A 19,112-nucleotide genomic window follows, 5' to 3' on the forward strand; every position below is an offset into this window, starting at 1 on the left:
CGAAGTTTCAACATGTTGGTCAGGTTGGTCTTGAGCTCCTGACCTCAAGTGATCCACCCTGCTTGGCCTTCCCAAATGCTGGGATTGCAGGTATGAGCCACCACGCCTGGCCTGTTTCACTCTTCTTAAAGAAGGTTTCCATATATGTGTGTATATATATATATATATATATTTTTTTTTTTTTTTTTTTTTTTGAGGCGGAGTTTCGCTCTCCTTACCCAGGCTGGAGTGCAATGGCGCGATCTCGGCTCACCGCAACCTCCGCCTCCTGGGTTCAGGCAATTCTCCTGCCTCAGCCTCCTGAGTAGCTGGGATTACAGGCACGTGCCACCATGCCCAGCTAATTTTTTGTATTTTTCGTAGAGACGGGGTTTCACCATGTTGACCAGGATGGTCTCGATCTCTTGACCTCGTGATCCACCCACCTCAGCCTCCCAAAGTGCTGGGATTACAGGCGTGAGCCACCGCGCCCGGCCGTATATATATATTTTTGTTGTTAAATCTTACCTTAAGCTTTTTCTCTGTGGCCGTGTGTGTTTACTCACCCGGAGCTCCTCCTGCGTTCCCCAGGGTGTGATGGTCTAGGGTGAACTGCTCAGCTCCATGAGTAAATAAAGGTTATGAGTTCTGCTGCTTGGACGGGTTGGTTTCCAGTGACAGGCTTCAGGGACTTGAGTGATGGGTGGCTCCAATAGGTCCCACTTACCTTCAGGCTGGGAGCTGCAGGCATAAAGCTGCCCCTACAAGTGACAGGGAAGGGCGACACAGCAGGGTTCGGGGCTCCCGCCCCGAGTCTCCCCAACATCAGCTTGCTTCTGCTTCCGTGTCCTCAGACAGGTGAGTCCAGGGCCAACCCCCTTGGACCTACTGAACTAGACCCTGAGTGCGAGGCCTTGGAGCCCAGTTTGTCAGCTGCCCAGGTGGTTCTGATCAGGCCGAAGAGAAAGACATTGGGGCAGCGGCTTCACCAAGACCGAGCCGCCTGAGCTTCCAATTCCCACGGTCGGGGGTTTGCTGCCGGGGCCTTACCCCCTCTGTTTTAGGAGAGTCCGCTGGAAGCTCGGTTGGGGTTGGATACATTCTAGAAGAGATCCCGCCCCAGTAGCCAATCAAAGCGGTTTGTGGGCGTAATGCTCCCCAGGTGCTGGCAGTAAGAGGAGATGCTCTTTGCAGAGAATTTAGAAACAGAAAAGCCGAGTGAGAGAGTAAGACTCAGTCAGCTCCTTCCTTTCCTTTCTTTTCTCTTTCCCTTCCCCTGCCCCTTCCCTTTCTTTTCTTTTTTTCCCTTTCTTTTCCTTTTCTCCTTTCCTTTCTTTCCTTCCTTTCTCTCTCTCTCTCTCTCTCTTTTTTTTTTTTAAGAGATAGGGTTTTACTCTGTTGGCCAGGTTTGTCTTCAAGTGATCCTCCCACCTCAGCCTCCCAAAGTGTTGGGATTACAGGCATGAGCCATCGGGCCCAGCTGTGAGTCAGTCAGCTTTTAATCACCATCAGGCCCCAGCAATTCTACCCATCTGGGTCAGGGCTAAAATCCCCCTCCCTGGGGACCGGCCCCCCTCTCCACCCTTCCCCACACCACTGCCCCTTCCCAACCACGAGGGAGTCTGATGAGCAATTCATTTTCTTGGTTTCTTTTCGATGTTTTATTTTTCAAAATATACAATTTAAGTTTTTATTTCACAACCATAGTTTTGTATATTTTTTCCGAAATCTTTAAATAGCTCTGCAGTAAACAGTACAAATCCCGAGGTCTGTCAAACTGCTTCTCTTTAGCCTTTACACTTGGCGGGCCTTTTTTTTTTTTTTTTTTTTAAGTTTCAAGTAGTAATGGTGTGTGGGTAAGAATAAAGGAGGAAACAATGTGTTTTACATAAGCTCAACACGTAGGATTAGAAAGGGCTGCCTGACCAGCTCCTTGGTCTGGAACCAGACTAAGAACATGTATCTGGTTCATAAATAAGACCGTCCTGGGAGCAGTGAGGGTTTTGGTTACGAAAAAGAAGGGGCAGGAGCCTCATCTGCAGAGGGTGGGGCAGGGAGAGGTGAGGGGAGGCTCCTTCTGTGGTGGGCTGACACCTGTGCCAGGTGGCGGCGGAGAAAGGCAGGGACAGGGTGGGGCGGCCATCAGTGGAACAGCCTCCTCAGCCTCTCTTGGCAAGAAGGGCTGTGATTCTGGAGGCAGGGAAGGGATGGCTAGAGAAGCTGCCAGGTCCTAAAGAAAGGGCTGGGACTCCTTCAGCCACCCTGGGCCCAATGGCAGAGGCAGCTGGCAGGGCCAGAGGGGCTGCCCAGGATCTGGGGTGGACTGTGGGAGGCATCATGCTGTCTCTTCTTTCAAGAACTCTTCGTCCACCTCAGAGCCACCAAGGCCTCCCCCAGAAAAGACAGCAGGGAGGACGGGCAACACAGGTCTCACAGACCCACCCCTGACTGTGAACACAGAGCTGCACCATGCAGGCCACTCCCAGGCAGCCCACAATGCTAAGGCACACGGATGACACAGGTGCCTGCGGGGGTCAGTTTTCTTCATTTCCCCTTTCGGCTACCTGCGGCCAGGTTCTGAAGTGGTCCTGTGGGCTGAGCTCCAGGCAGGGACACTCCAGGAAGAAGCGGGTCACCAAGGGCCACCTGGCCGCCAAGTGGATGTGACCCTCCTACGAGGGGTCAGGAGGGCAGTCCTGCCTCAGGGTGCCCTCAGCACCTTCGGCCCTGGACAGAGCCTATCCTGCCTGGCCAAGCCAATCGTCTTGGTGGGGTCTGGATGGCGGGTGGGGTGTCGGGAAGGCGCCCGGGCTGGGCTGATGGCAGGACGGAGCGGGTGGGAGTTGTCACTGCGTCTTCAGGTGGGGTTTCTCTGGAGTGAGTGTGTGGAAACAGTAATCCCACAGTTTAGTGCTGATGCCGAATCCTAGAGAGGGAGACAAACGGGGAGAAGACGACACATTGAAGGAGCAGGTGTGCACTGGCTTGGGCAGGGTGCCAGGGGAGGGTTACCACGTGGAGACAATGTCAATATCTGTCCCCTTGGCCTTCCCAACTCCCAGGGCCACCCTGGCACAAGTCAAGGGTGGGGAACTTGTGTTTTTTTTGTTTTTTTTTTTTTTTTTGAGACGGAGTTTCGCTTTTGTTACCCAGGCTGGAGTGCAATGGCGAGATCTCGGCTCACCGCAACCTCCGCCTCCTGGGTTCAGGCAATTCTCCTGCCTCAGCCTCCTGAGTAGCTGGGATTATAGGCACGCACCACCATGCCCAGCTAATTTTTTGTATTTTTAGTAGAGACGGGGTTTCACCATGTTGACCAGGTTGGTCTCGATCTCTCGACCTCGTGATCCACCCGCCTCGGCCTCCCAAAGTGCTGGGATTACAGGCTTGAGCCACCGCGCCCGGCACTTGTGTTTTTTATTATCTCCAGCATGAAGTGGGAATAAAACCCAATTCCTTATCTGGCCTGTGTTTCTAGAATACCTGGCCCCCTCCCACCTCCAACTCCATCTTCTTCCCCTTCCTTGGGGGCCAAGTTCATTCCTGTCTCAGGGCTTTGCGCCAGCTACTCCTGGGATGCCAGATGCTGGCTTCTCTTCATTAGGGTCTCAGCTCCAATGGTACCTCTACAGTGACACCTTCCTGGACCATTTAATCTCTTTGCTGTCCAACTAGCCCCTAGCCATGTGTGGCTACTGAGCACTGGAAATGTGGCTAGAGCTCCAGAGAAATGGAATTTCTAGCTTCATTTAATTCTGATGAATTAACATGTCAGTGTAAAAACTGATGCTCGATTCAGTTACTGGAAATATTTTTTAAAGACAGAGTTTCACTCTTGTTGCCCAGGCTGGAGTGCAGTGGCACGATCATGGCTCACTGCAACCTCTGCTTCCTGGGTTCAAGTGATTCTCCTACCTCAGCCTCCCGAGTAGCTGGGATTACAGGCACGCACCACCACATCTGGCTAATTTTTATATTTTTAGTAGAGATGGGGTTTCACCACATTGGTGAGGCTGGTCTGGAACTCCTGACCTCAGGTGATCCGCCCACCTCAGCCTCCCAAAGTGCATTACTGGAAAATTTTTAAGCATGTTTGGAGCAACTTACCTATGTGAACTATTATTTGCAAATTTTATAAAATCTAGATATAGGCCAGGCACGGTGCGTCATAACCGTAATCCCAGCACTTTGGGAGGGAAGGAGGGTGGATCATGAGGTCAAGAGATCCAGACTATCCTGGCCAACATAGTGAAACACCGTCTCTACTAAAAATACAAAAATTAGCTGGGCGTGGTGGCATGCCCGTGTAGTCCCAGCTATTCGAGAGGCTGAGGTAGGAGAATCATTTGAACTTGGGAGGCAGAGGTTGCAGTGAGCTGAGACTGCCGCTGCACTCCAGTCTGGCGACAGAGCGAGACTCCATCTCAAAAAAAAAAAAAAAAAAAAAAAAAATCTAGATATGGATCTAGTATTTCCAGTGAAACTTTAGTATCTGAATCGAGATGTGTTGTAAGCACAAAATACACCTTAGATTTCAAAGACTTAGTATAAAAGTTGCTAATGATTTTTTTTTTTTCTCAAGAGACTTTACAAAAAGGGTCTCACTCTGTCACCCAGGCTGGGGTACAGTGGCATGATCATAGCTCACTGCTGCCTCAAACTCCTAGGCTCAAACGATCCTCTCGCCTCAGCCTTCCAGGTTGCTGAGATTACAGGTGCACATCACCACAGCCAGATAATTAAAACTTGTTTTTGTAGAGACGAGGTCTTGCTATATTTCCCAGACTGGTCTGGAACTCCTGGCTTCAAGTGGTCCCCTGCCTCAGTCTCCTATAGTGCTGGGATTATAGGCCTAGACCTGAGCCACTGTGCCACTCATTAATGATTTTTTAATGTTGATTACATGTTGAAATAATAACTTGCTTATACTGGGTTAAGTAAATATGTTATTAAAATTCTTTTCATCTGTTTGTTTTCATGTCTTAGTGTGGCCACTAGAAAATTTAAAATCACTTATGTGGCCCACATAATATTTCTTTCTTTTTTGTTTTGAGATGGAGTTTCGCTCTGGTTGCCCAGGCTAGAGGGCAATGGCGCAATCTTGGCTCACTGCAACCTCTGCCTCCCGGTTCAAGCGATTCTCCTGTCTCAGCCTCCCAAGTAGCTGGAATTACAGGTGTGTGCCACCATGCCTGGCTAATTTTGTACTTTTTTTTTTTTTTTTTTTTTTTTTTTAGTAGACATGGGGTTTCTCCATATTGGTCAGGCTGGTCTCGAACTCCTGACCTCAGGTGATCCACCCGCCTTGGCCTCCCAAAGTGCTGGGATTATAGGCGTGAGCCACCATGCCCGGCTGCTTTATTTTCTTCATGGCATTTATCACAGTTTGAAATCTTTGCCATTTATAGATGTCTGCCCGGCAGGGAGGGTAGAAGGAGTCCTCTGTATATGCCCAGGACACGCAACAGTGCCTGGCTGTTCACAGGAGCTCGAGGTAGTTGGCAAATAAATCAATGAACACACAAAGTGGGCTGGGAGGCCCAGGCCCATCCTCACCTGACATCTGATGTGCAAAGTGGTGCTTGACGTGGTGGGCCTTCAGGCTGTACAGGTAGGAGCCCTTGGGCGGAGAGCCAAAGTGCAGGTAGTAATGGGTCATGTCGTAGAGGACGTAGCCCAGGAGGCCCCCTGCAAACAAAGTGCCCCCCACTGCCTCGGGCAGGATGAGCCGCAAGCACACGTAGAAGACACCGATTGCCAGGGAGGCTGGCACGGGAGGGAAGACCAGGCGGGAGCCATCGAAGGGTGCCTGCAGATGGAGAGGCTCAGGCATCAGGAGGTAGCTGGGGACCCCAGGACCTGTCTGTAGCCACAGCTGGCCAAGCCTGGGCTGCTCCCTGCAGAGGACAGGGGCGGAGCGGCCCAGACATTCCACTGGGTAGGCTTGGCACCTTTGGTGGCTTTGGAGAGGGCGGGCCAGCATGTCTGGAAGCTCTGGAAAGACTGTCTTACTCCCCATTTGTGAGCCAGGAAGGGACCTGGCAGATTGCAGAGGAACATGGGAGGGGGATGGTGTGAGGCAGGCAGGCAGGGTGTGCTGGTGGCTCAGAGCCCATCTCATGCTCTAGAGGCCACTGTGACTCTGGAATTCATCAGGTGTTAGACAGGTGTCCCATCCCTAAATATCATGCCTCTGGCTAGACAGCATTCTGGAGACAGGGCACCTAGACTGTGGCCTGATGATGTCTGGGAGACCAAGGCACCGGGTGGCTGAGGCTAATGCAGCCCTGACGTGTCACTACAGCTGTCCTCCCCACCCCCATGTCCAAACAGGAGGCCTCCTTCTTTGATCCAAGGGGGTGTCATCACAGTGAACCAGAGAACAACTGCTTCACAGAGGCCCTTGAGCTTCAGAAGCCGAGGGCCTGGCATGGAGGTGAGATCTTAGCTACGGCTTGGTGAGGATTCTGAAAACAGAATCCTGCCGCCTTTCTGGGCTGGAGACGGAGACATCGAGAAAGCAGGTGACAGTGACACAGTGAGATGCTGCCGTGGGCCTCCCTCCCTTCAGACCAGGATCAACAGGATCAGTGGTGTGCTGGAAAACCAGCTCTCAGAAAAAGGAGGAAGGGAGGAAGCCAGGGAAGGAGGGAGGGAAGGACGGAGGGAGAAATAAAGGAAGGGAGGGAGAGCTCTGGTTGGTAGGTTTGCTAATTCCTTCCAACTCCTGCCCTGGCGCTTTCGTGGGCTGAGGTGGCGTCACTGCGGCAGAAACAGGAAAGGATGGGCCAGCTCCAGGTCACAGCTGGATCAGGATCCTGGGATGGATAGGTTTGGAGATCTGAGAACATGTTCCTGATTGGAGCTCACGTGGCTACAGGCCACACAAGCTCCTCAGGTCCTTGTGGTGTGGCAGCAGGGGACTGGACAGACTGGGGTGGAAATGTCTTAGAAGAGGGAGCCTGGGATAGTCCCTGGGGCCCCAGAACAGTCTGATCAGGTCCCCAGAAGGTTCTTGTGTCCCCTGCGGATAGGAAAGATAGCTGACGGGGCAGAGGATCTGAAAAGGATTCGCAAACGGGGAAGGAATGCAGCAGCGGACGCGGCAAGTCTGGAGAGCAGAGGCCAGGTGAGGCTGGAGGACACAGACCAGGCCTGGGCTGCGCTTCCTCTGAGAGCATACCTGAGGGACGGGTTGGCCCAGGACTGGGCACCCACCCTGATACTGGCCCCTAGGAAAGCCCCCAAGGATGCAGATCAACTCTGGGGAGACCTGGGAGGGCAACGCCCAACCAACCTGAGAACTCTCCTAGGTGGCCAATTAAACCCTGAATCGGCTCATTGAGATGAACTAGATTAAGTTGCTGCTGGGAAACTGATGTGAAACCCACGTTCAACATGAGTAGCATAAGGGTCTAAACTGGTGTCCTGAAAGCATCATATCTGCCACATTTTCTCCGATTTATAGCCAGCAGAGAACAGAGTGTGGAGACTGGCTGGGGAACAGCACAGTGCAGGGTCAGAGAGGCCGTGGGGGGCATAGGGGAGGCAGCTTCCTTTGGGCAGACCTATCTTCTAGGGCCAGCTTCTGGGACTGTCATGGAGTCCTTGAAGGGCCTCAGGAGAAAGGGTGATTGAGAGCAAAGATTCTGGAATCCCCAGAATGGGGCAGGACATCCTGGCTTTGCCAAGTGTGATGTGGGGAAAGCTCCTTAGCTCCCCAAGGCCTCAGCCTCCTGCTCTGTGGAACAAGGAAAATCCTGGCACCATTTTCAGGAGAAGCTCCAGGAGGGCAAGGCTTTTTGTTGTTTTGTTCAATGATGTCTAGAACAGTGTCTCACACACGGAAGGAACTCACTGGGCATTTGCTGAATGAATGAACAAATGAATGAGTTGTTTCGAGGATTAAAGGTGATGGATAAATAGGGGTGCAGAGGTCTGGGTGTCAGCATGACACTGCATATCCACTCTGTGCCTGCCTGGCTCAGGTTCGGATGCCTGACCCAGTTGCCTCTGTGATTCACATCAAATGTTTTGTCACTCTCAAACCACAGCCAGACTCCCAGGAGGCTCCATAGCGCCTGAAGCTGGTTCCAGCTACCGGACCAGCTGGTTTGGGCTGCACTTGCTGTGTCCAGGCTGGGACCCTGCCCCGCTCACCTTGTGGTGCTGGCCGTGCATGACAAAGTGCAGCATGATGAGGTAATAGCTGTCGCTGGGGGGCTTCATGTGGAACAGGAAGCGGTGGATGACATACTCGATGAGGCTCCAGAGGAAGATCCCCAGCATGAAGAGCCCAGGGAACATGGACTTGGGCACCGCCACCGCATGCTCTGCAGGGTGGCAGGGAGAGCGAGGTGAGGACTGGTGCACAGCAGCCAGATAGCTCCAGGCGTCCACGCCTCGCCGCCCCGATCAGCTTGGGAGCTGCTGCCCTCTGTCCCACAGCTACGAGGCCAGGCCACACTGCTGGGGCCCTTGGGTCAAAATGGGAAGGAGGCTGCGGGGCTCTGGCCTAGGTCTTGGGGGTCATTTACGGGAGTGATGGGCCACTGGCTGGAGGCCTCCTTACAGAGGCTGTGGGAGGAGTGGCTATGGCCGGGGCTGGACCTTTACCTGCAAGGGTGACCTTGCCCCAAGGACAGTGGAGAAGAGAAGGTGACACTCCTGAGCCAGGGCATTGTTATTATTTATACAAGGTATCTCTCTGTCAACCAGGTTGGAAGATTGGAGTGCTGGAGTGCAGAGGTGTGATTACAGCTCACTGCAGCCTCCCCATCCTGGGCTCAAGTGATCCTTTCACCTCAGCCTCTCAAGTAGCTGGGACCATGGGCGCATGCCACCACATCCAGCTAATTTTTAATTTTTTTTTTGGTAGAGATGAGATCTTGCTATGTTGCCCAGGCTGGTCTCAAACTCCAGGACTCAAGTAATTCTCTCGCCTTGGCCTCCCAAAGTGCTGCGATTACAGATGTGAGGCACTGCACCCGGCCTCCAGGGTGTTAATGATGGAAAGTGTGAACCACCAGGGACTGTGGGACAGGAAGGACAAGAGAAAACAAGCACTGAGATCTCAACAGACGAGACGTGAAGTCACAGCTCAGGAGGAATATGTGAAAACACTGAAGACGACCGGCCTGGGTGGGGAGGGAAGACGGGAGAGGGCGCCGTCTATAAGCACAAGCTTCCCACTGCCCAATCCTCCGGAGACGGCCTGCAGCCCTTGCGGCTTTCAGTTCTTCCCTCCACTTCATTCATTCTTTGACCTCATGGAGATTTCAGCTCTCACTCCTGTTTTCTCCATATTCATCTTCATCCTTTTTTTTTTTGATACAATCTCGCTTTGTTGCCTAGGCTGGAGTGCATGGCACATGATCTTAGCTCACTGCAACCTCCACCTCCTGGGTTCAAATGATTCTCTTGCCTCAGCCTCCTGAGTGGCTGGGACTACAGGTGCCCGCCACCATGCCTGGCTAATTTTTATATTTTTAGTAGAGATGGGGTTTCACCATGATGCTCAGGCTGGTCTTGAACTCCTGACCTCAAGTGGGGCTGGCCTCCCAAAGTGTTGGGATTGTGGGCGTGAGCCACTGCGCCCAGCCTAACCATTCTCTTTTAACCTGTACTCCATCTCCCTCACCTGCACCCACGAACCCTCCCCCTGGGCCCTCGTGGGAATCTGCCTCTACACCCCATCCCCAAGCTGCTGAGCATGGAGAGTCACACAGTGGGTCTAGCACCTTTGACCTTTACAAGACCCTAGACACAGCCCGATGGGTGATCCCTGAGCATGTTCAGGTTCATCTCCCTCCTTGTTGCCCTTGGATCTTCTCTGCTCCCCTTCACCTCCTCTCCTTCCACTCAGCCTCCTACTTCACAGAGAAGAGAGGCCCTGAGGTTGAGGGGGGAGCTATCCCCTCCACATACTCCCCCCAACTTCCAAGGACAACAGATCCTGCCGGTACCCTGGGGCATCCTCATTGCTTCTCAGGGAAGAGGTGTGCACTGGCAGACAGGTGCTGGATGGTCAGAGAAACAGTAACAGACATGTGTCCTGACCAATTCCTGTGTGCCAGGTGCTGCCCAAGGGCTTTCCATGGATGACTTCTATTTCATGTCACCACAGCCTTACAAGGGAAGCCCTGGCATTGCCTGCATGAGGATGTGGACAAAGTCCATGACTTGCCAGGCTCCCCCTACTTGGCAGTGCAAACCCTCAGCTGCCTCCTCCCACCCTCCCTCCCAAGGGATTCCTCTGGCCCCCTTCAGTCTCTCCTTCTCTTCTGGCTCTTCTGCTCATCTTTCTGAGGTAGGCAAGACTTTCCCATCATGGAATCAGCTTCTTTATCATCAAGATTCCTAAAAAGCTAGGCTAGGCTGAATGTGGTGGCTTACACCTGTAATCCTAGCACTTTGGGAGGCTGAAGTGGGAGGACTGTTTGGGCCCAGGAGTTGGAGACCAGCCTGGGCAACACAGTGAGTTCCCACCTCATCAAAAAGTAAAAAAAATTAGCAGGGCGTGGTGGCCCATGCCTGTAGCCCCAGCTACTCAGGAAGCTGAGGCAGGGGAAATCACTTGAGCCCAGTGGTTGAAGACTGCAGTGAGCTGTGATTGCACCACTGCCCTCCAGCCTGGATGACAGAGCTTTTTGATGTCTCAAAAAGCTAAAAAGAAAACAGGAAGTAAAAGTGAGGCTGGACTCATGGCTCCACTTTGTCACTTTCCATTGGCTTGTCAAGTTCTTAAAATCTGTCTCCTGGCCGGGTACGGTGGCTCACGCCCGTAATCCCAGCACTTTGGGAGGCCGAGGTGGATGGATCACGAGGTCAAGAGTTCAAGACCAGCCTGACTAACATGGTGAAACTCCATCTCTGCTAAAAATACAAAAACCAGCCGGGTGGTGATGTGCACCTGTAATCCCAGCTACTCAGGAGGCTGAAGCAGGAGAGTCACTTGAACCTAGGAGGTAGAGATTGCAGTGAGCCAAGATAGTGCCATTGTACTCCAGCCTGGGTGACAGAGTGAGACTCTGTCTCAAAAAAAAAAAAAAAAAAAAAAAAGTATGTCTTCTTCCTTAAACCATCAGAAATTCAAAGGCTATTCATGATGTCTTTCTTGCAAATCTAAGGAACTTTTTTTTTTAGTCCACGTCTGACCTGGTTGTGGCATATGCCATTAGCACCACCGTCTTCTTTAATCTGCAGCCGTCTAGGCCCTTATCCTGAGGCTTATGAATATTTGAGGGTCCTAAGTAGGATCGCAGAGTGTCTGTGAACTTGCTGATATATGGAATTGCACATCTATGGGCGTTTTTTCTCCGTAGAATGTCCCTGGTTTCTCAAATTCTCAAAATATCTGGGAGCAATAAGATTGGAATCCACAGCTCCACCTTCTGCTGCCGCTATACTTGGCTTTTCTCCTCTCCCTGGATCTTCCTGCGCAGGCTCCATCTTGGAAACTCTGCCTCTGTCCCCAGGGTCCAAGCCTGGACCCTTTGCCTCTCAGCTCAATCTCTTCCTCTCCCACGTGCTGATGACTGATGGTCTACACCACCTTCACCCTGGGTGGCTGCTTCCTACTGCACAGCTCCATGTGGTTGTCCACAGCCCCTGCCTTGAACACCTCCCAAATGAGGCCAACCGTCTTCCTCCTTCTTCCTGCCCACCTCCTCTTGGATTTCCTTCTTTGGGGACTGGGGTTACCGACATCCACTCATTACCAAAGGAGTCAGGTTCAAGTGACCTGTCTCCCCCACATCCAACTGGTCCCCAAGCCCATTCAGCACCACCTACTTAAGATCTCCTGGCAAAGTCAAAGTAGGCAGACACCAAAGGCCATGAAGCATATGATGTCATTTATATGAAATGTCCGGAATAGGTGAATTTATGCACACAGAGGGCAGATCAGTGGTTGCCAGGGGCTGGAAGGAGGGGAAGTGGGTAGCGATTGTCCAGGGTTTTCTTTGGGATGATGAAAATGTTTTAGAGCCAGACAGAGTGGTGGCTGAACCTCCCTGTGAATATACTAAAGACCATATTTAATTTTATGAGACTCTCATTGCAATAAGAAAGATTTACATAGGGCCAGGTACGGTGGCTCGTGCCTGTAATCTCAGCACTATGGGAGGCTGAGGTGGGTGGATCACGAGGTCAGGAGTTTGAGACCAGCCTGGCCAACATGGTGAAACCCGGTCTCTACAAAAAATACAAAAATTAGCTGGGCATGGTGGTGTGTGTCTGCAGTCCCAGCTACTCGGGAGGCTGAGGTAGAAGAATAGCTTGAACCCGGGAGGTGAAGGTTGCAGTGAGCTGAGATTGTGCCACTGCACCCTAGCCTGGGTGACAGAGCAAGACTCAAAAAAAAAAAAAAAAAAAAAAGAAAAGAAAAGAAAAAAGAAAAAGGATTTGCATAGCTCTCGGGTGGGTCACTGCTCTTGATCCTGTCGCATTATAACCTCGTGCTGCAATGACACTGTCAGTCTCTGCTTAACTCATGACCTCCACAGGCCTTCAGACCCCTCATGGTGCCCCACGACCTTCAGGCAAAGTCCTAACCCCACTGCACCACACTCAGGGTCCTCTGAGACCTGACCCTGCCAGCCACATCCCTGCCTGCCCTCTCCATCACCTGGTCCTGGGGCCAAGTCAAACCACATGTGGTCTCCGTGGATGTGCCACCTTCTCTTCCCTCAGCTCCATAATTTTGCTGGTGTGTCCTTCCCCAGAATTCCCTCCCTGCCATCCTTATCCTTGGAGACTCCGCTCCTTGGAAGCCTGTGCAGATGCCCTTCACTGGCACTGGCTGCGTTCGCAGCCCCTCCTCTGCCCCTGCACATCACCCCATCACACCATGCTATGCCTGCGGTCTCGCTCATTTGCCTCCTACTCAGTTACTAGTTTTTCATGGGCAGCGGTGGGGCCTTTCACTTTATATCTCCAATGCTTCACACGGCAGGTTCTCAGGGACTTGCGGGGAGAGTGACAGGTAAAATAAAGCCTTTGTGTGGGCCTGCGCATGGATGAGGTTTGACTAGAACCAGGCCGGGCGGAGGCGGCTCCAGTTGCAGTTAAGGAAATATATCCGAGGGGCCCGAGCCCACCGTGGGCCCAGAACAGATGGCCCCAGTGACCACTGAAGAAGGGAGATAGTTGAGGAAGGTAGAGGTGACCTCCCAGCTCTTTGGCCAGATTCCAGGTCAAGTCCGATTTGGACACTCAGTTCCAAACAAATCTCCATGCCATGAAAACATGTTTCACAGTTCACCTGGGAACTAAAATCTGATGCAGCCAAGATTACAGTTTCAAAGGTCCTTTCTCTCAAGCCAGGTTTTAGGTGAGTCTGACATCCCTCATCAGCAGGGCCTGCTGTGTTCACATGTGGGACGAGTCACTTGTCTAACAGCTTTGCCGGCTTTGACTGCAAGGGGCCATTGGGTCTTAGCTGGGCTGGTCTGGTTGGAGAGAGACCCTGGTTGGTGGGAAGCCCTGATACCTCTGGGGTCCTTCAGGTCACTCCGGTGAAGTGCAGCGAGCGCAGGCATTGGATTTGCAGACCTGGGTTCAAATCCTGGCTCGGCACCACCTAGAGAGTTTTTTGAGGGAAATACCTTCCCCATCTTGAAGGGCTGTGGTTAGGATGGAGGTAACAGAATATCTGATTACATGATGAGTATATATGTTATATTATATAATAATATTAATAATACTATATTTCCTTTTTTTTTCCCACCGCACTCTGTCACCCAGGCTGGGGTGCAGTGGCATGATCTTGGCTCACTACAACCTCCCTCTCCTGGGTTAAAGCGGTTCTCTTGCCTCAGCCTCCCAAGTAGCTGGGATTACAGGCACGCACCACCACACCCAGCTAATTTTTGTATTTTTAGTAGAGACTGGGTTTCACCATGTTGGCCAGGCTGGTCTCAAACTCCTGACCTCAAGTGATCCACCCGCCTTGGCCTCCAAAAGTGCTGGGATTATAGGCATGAGCCACCAGTCTGGCCTATAATTTTCTTATACTACTACTATTCTATATGCTACTATACTATTATAGTCGGATGTTTAACAAGGGGCCACTGTAATTTCTGAGTCACGGTCTCAGTGTCTGTCCATCCAGCAGTTCTCCTGTTTCCCCACTTCTCTCCATTCTCTTTGCAGAGCTCTTCAGGGACTCCAGCTGGGTGGGGAGGAGTTTCCCAGCCCCTTAGTTCTCCCCTGCCCAGAGCTGAGGCACCCTCCCTTGTCACTTAGCTCTCTCTCTCTCTCTCTCTCTTTTTTTTTTTTTTTTGAGACAGAGTCTCACTCTGTCACCCAGGCTGGAGTGCAGTGGCACGATCTGGGCTCACTGCAACCTCTGTCTCCTGGGTTCAAGTGATTCTCCTACTTCAGCCTCCTGAGTAGCTGGGATTACAGGTGCCGGCTATACGTCTGGCTAATTTTTGTATCTTTAGTAGAGATAGGGTTTCATCATGTTAGTCAGGCTGCTCTTGAACTCCTGACCCCAGGTGATCTGACCACCTAGGCCTCCCAAGGTGCTGAGATTACAGGCGCGAGCCACCATACCCAGCCTTAACTCTCTTATTGGTAGGGAAAGGACTGGACTCGCGGGAGCACTCTCTGGGTCCTGGTCTCTGCTGAGCCCCTACACACCACCCCACCAGAGGCCTGCCTCCCCCTCCGCTCCAGGATGCTGCTCGCTCTAACATGCTCTCAGGAGCTGCTCCGGAGCGATCCTGAGCATGCAATGCCCCCACCACCTCCCCAGCTTTTCAAAGCATTTTCATGGGCGCATCTAGGAGTGCCAGCCTTGAACTGGTGTCTCCGTTCAGCTTCCACTGCTTCTTGGCACCCTGACTCTTCTGTATTGATTCCAGTGTGTCCTTTGTCCAGCAGCTGCACTGGGACCCCGCCGAGTCTCCCCTCGCCTTGCTTTGCGGGCTCTTATTTTCTCTGCCTGTGGCTTGTGCCTTGCATGAAAAGCTGGGGGCTGAGGGAGGCACGTGGAGATGTATCTCTCATGCCCCCATCGCTGGCATCATGGTCACAGGCTTACTAACCATATATACTGGATCTTTATAAGACAGGCACATTTTAGCTCTATGGCAGGGCCATGGGGCTGACAGGGTCCTCAAATCACCCTCCCTGCCGTGCAGAAAAGTCCTCTCCTATAGGTCAAGCCTCTGCCCGCCCCCTCACCCCAGCATCACCCTGTCTGCCCATCCGGCCGGAGCTGGTACTGAGTGGCATCTCTGGAGGAATCCGGCAGAGGGACCTGGGCCAAAGCTTCAGCATCCCCTTCCCCCTCCGGCTGCCAGCCTGGCGGCCCTGCCACTGTTTGTGATTGTTAGGGGAGCGCCGGGCGGACAGTGGGCGATTCAGCGAGCAGGTCTTCTGAGCAACAAGCCCTGTGCTATGCCTGAGCTGGGCAGAACAGGGCCACCATGGCTCCAGGGATGCCCACAGTAACCCTCGGTGACCGGGAGCAGCTCTGGGCTGGATTTGAGGGTCTTCCTGCAGCTTGCTCACCTCCAACCCACCCTGGGTCAGGTGGATGAATGAAGCTCCGGATGCCGTGACCACGGCCCCTCTCATCTCAACCATTCAGGCACTTGACTTGCAGAATGCAGGGAAAAGACCTTGCTCCTCGCAGAGTGAGGGCTGCTCAGGAAGCTCAGAACCAGGACGGAATGACTACCTGGACAGGTGGCATGTACCTGGAGGCCCAAGTTACACAAGGCGCTTTCGGGGCTAGCTGCCCCAGTGGCCATACCTAAACCCACAGTCATCCTGAAAGACCAAGTCTCATAGGCTCTTTAGACACTGCCCCATGCTAGCCCCTCTTTTCATCCTCTGTCCCCACGCCCCCACTAGAACCTGGTATCCACAGCCTAGCCACATGACCTCGAACTGCTCCCTTGATATCTCTGAGGCTCCATTTCCTCAGTTCTAAAAGAGGATAATAACAGGAGCCTTCTATGGGGCTGCTGGGAGGGGCAAATGAGACAGTCCCAGGAGAGCACATGGCCCCACACATGGCAAGTGTCCCATAGAGGTTAGTGGGCTGTTACTCCCAGCCTGGGGGTCCGCAGCATGAGCCTTTGCCTTGGACACACTCCAGGACACTCCCAGATCTTTCTCTCCCAAGTTCTCTGCTACTCTGTGCTCCATTCCTAGGCCGGTCAAGTCTAACTCTCAGCGGTGCGACCTGATGAAGTGATTTCATCTAGTTTCTTAGCAAAGAATCCCAGATCATGCGTTTTCTGGTGTGAGACTCAATAAGAAGCACACTCTCTCTCTTTTATTGCTCTGACACCTCATGAAATGGTTCCATTTAGTTTCTGTTGATGTGTGGCTGGGTTTTGTATCCATTTGGGGAGATAGTGGGAGTCTGATAAAATTCTTCTTTGGAAGACTATTTGTACAGAAAGACTTCACTAAAAAACGCTTGTGATGTTGTTCGGGGTTCTATGCTATCAGAAACTCTGGGCCAGGGAAAGCACTGAGGTCTCCTCCCTCTAGGATCATCAGGGGAAAGTCAGGAAAGAATCTGGCATTACCTGTTGTAAATGACGCGAAGAGTTGGACGTTACCCTGGGCAAAGGTTCGGTAGTAGGACCAGCTGAGGTACAGCACCAGGGGCATCCAGATGACGGGGACACTGTACCTGCAGGAGGGCCATCAGGGCAAGAGAGATACATGCATGGGGCTTTACAGGGTCCAGGTTTCTTTTTTTTTTTTTTTTTCTGAGGTGGAATTTCACTCTGGTTGCCCAGGCTCCTGGGTTCAAGCGATTCTCCTGCCTCAGCCTCCCAAGTAGCTGGATTTCAGGTATGTGCCACCACACCTGGCTAATTTTGTATTTTTAGTAGAGATGGAGTTTCACCATGTTAGTCAGGCTGGTCTTGAACTCCTGACCTCAGGTGATCCACCTGCCTCAGCCCCCCAAAGCACTGGGATTACAGGTGTGAACCACCACACCTGGCAGGGTCTAGCTTTCTACCGAAGGGGGGTAAAGATGACACCAAAGCAGATGCAGAAAGCATATGGGGTCAAAGGAACACTGGTATGGGGGTGGGGAAGAGAAAAGAGGAGAGAGGCTGTAAGCCCATCTGCCTCCTGCCTCTGAGTTGAGTTATTGGCAGAAAAGAAGTTTCCCCAGGGCTACTGACTCTATGCAACTGGACAGATGCTGACCTCTTCTGGCAGAGGAGCTAATTGCAGGCTAAATTGTTCCCATGTGCATCAGACGCGAGAAACTCCTCATATTCAATGTTGGGTTGTGACCCACCTTGTGGACAAAACTATGCATAGGGATGAATTAATCCCATGGCATGTTCCTCCCTCCCTGAGAGCTTTACAGTATAGACCTGGGCTCTGGGGAGGGACCCAACTGCCCTTTCCCTTTCCATATCTGATTGGCACCATCAGAAGGGAGGGGCAGCCTGCCACAGGCTCAGGGAAGAGCTTACCAGACTGTCTTAGAGAGGCCCTCAATGAAGTCGGACTGGAAGAGGCGGATGGGCCTGGTCACCGGCTGGTGAACCCATTCATCGTACTTCTCTCCCAAGTGGCCCACCTGCCACAGAAGGGGCTTTTGCCAGTCCACCAGGTCCTGCAAGAGATGAAGTCAAGTGGTCACTTGACATTCACGTCTTCCCACATTCATTCCCCCGTTTCCTCGTTACAGCATCCCAGTCCCCGCCTCCTACCTCAGCTCATTCGATCTGCGTGGGGCCACCCACCCTCCTGCTTCAGTGATCAAGAACTGACCAAGTTGCTCATCCCAGCCCCCTGGTGGCAGCAATAGGACCCAGTACAGGCTCGCTATCTATACTGGTGTGATGAGACATCAGACACCCTCTCTTTCTGTTGAAGGTGCTACACTGGCAGGGCACGAGCCTGGAGTTGCTAGCAGAGCCTGCCTGAAGGTGTCACCAGCATAGAAGATGTCCAAACCAAGAGCTAGGGTGACAGAATCCCGGTAATAATATCTGAGTATCCAGATTCAGCCACATCTGAAGTTTGAAGTCTTGCTCAGGACTCCTGAGGTACAGGAGGCAATACATTCTGCATCAGAAATGGAGTAGAAACTTTTCCCTGTACCACAGGCTTTCTTCTTGGTGTTGATCTGGGTATTTCATTCATTCAATCATTTATTCAGCAATTTATTCAATATTATATATATATAATATGTATAAATATATATTCCTATGTATTTTTAATTTTAGAAATATATATGAATATTTCTATATAAAAATATATAAATTTCTGGAAATAAATATAGAAATATTTATATATATTTCTATGCTAGGTGCTGGAAAGAATCAACGGGAATGAAAGAGACCAACCTTGTTTCATGTAGCTTAGTGCTTAGAGTTAGACTCTAAAGTCAGCCCTGGGTACAAATCCATGTGCCATTTACTGTGTGACTTTGGGAGAATTACTTAACCTCTCTGAGCCTCAGTTTCCTCAGCTATAAAATGGAAGTAATCATTGGTTGCGGTAGCTCATGCCTGTAAACCCTGCACTTTGGGAGGCTGAGGCAGGATAACTGCTTGAGGCCAGGAGTTGAGACCAGCCTGACCAATATTTTGAGACTCAGTCTCTAGAAAAATAAAAAAATAATAACAGTACCTGCATTAGGTGCCCAGCGAGATGCAGCATGCCAAGCAAGGATGGTTTTGTGGAGATACAAAGCAGGCTGAGACCCAGAGGCAGAATGGTCGGTACAGATGCCTGGGTCAAGGTGGGCGAGGAGGGCTTTGCAGAGGGGTTTGGGCTGGAATTCATTAACATGGAAGATTTGACAAGGGGGAGAGAGGAAGGGATGGCCGGGAGTGTGGGCACAGATTTAAAGTTGAATATGGTTGTGCCCTTTCTGGCACCTTGACATGCCCTGTGGGCAGCAGGAGGAAAAAGCTTAGATAACAGAACACTGTGCCATGCCCAGGGGTTGTTTATTCTCCAGGCCTGCAGTCTCCAAGGCAGGGGTATATGTGTATCCCAGGGGTACTCACAGGCTGGTCCCCAGAGGCAGGGAGAAAATATGAACGATCCTATTTCTATTACTTGTATTTATTTGTATTTGTAATCTATTTATGTCTTTTTTCTTTTTCTTTTTCTTTTTTGAGACAGTC

The 19,112-nt window shown here is 51.7% G+C and overlaps 1 protein-coding gene across 1 annotated transcript in view; it reads right to left on the reverse strand.

Annotated features, from left to right (window-relative positions):
• Positions 1 to 1,616: 1,616 nt before the first annotated feature.
• Positions 1,617 to 19,112, reverse strand: part of FA2H (fatty acid 2-hydroxylase) — a 68,169-nt gene continuing 50,673 nt past the window's right edge. The window contains exons 3-7 of the mRNA XM_003939913.4: positions 17,445 to 17,587; positions 16,533 to 16,639; positions 8,140 to 8,312; positions 5,536 to 5,788; positions 1,617 to 2,905 (exon numbers count right to left, since the gene is read on the reverse strand). Of these exons, the coding sequence (XP_003939962.1) occupies positions 2,826 to 2,905; positions 5,536 to 5,788; positions 8,140 to 8,312; positions 16,533 to 16,639; positions 17,445 to 17,587 (756 nt within the window). The 3' untranslated portion in view covers positions 1,617 to 2,825. The remainder of the gene's footprint in view (positions 2,906 to 5,535; positions 5,789 to 8,139; positions 8,313 to 16,532; positions 16,640 to 17,444; positions 17,588 to 19,112) is intronic.

This window comes from Saimiri boliviensis, chromosome 1, assembly GCF_048565385.1.
Source record: "Saimiri boliviensis isolate mSaiBol1 chromosome 1, mSaiBol1.pri, whole genome shotgun sequence".
Lineage (NCBI taxonomy): Eukaryota > Metazoa > Chordata > Mammalia > Primates > Cebidae > Saimiri > Saimiri boliviensis.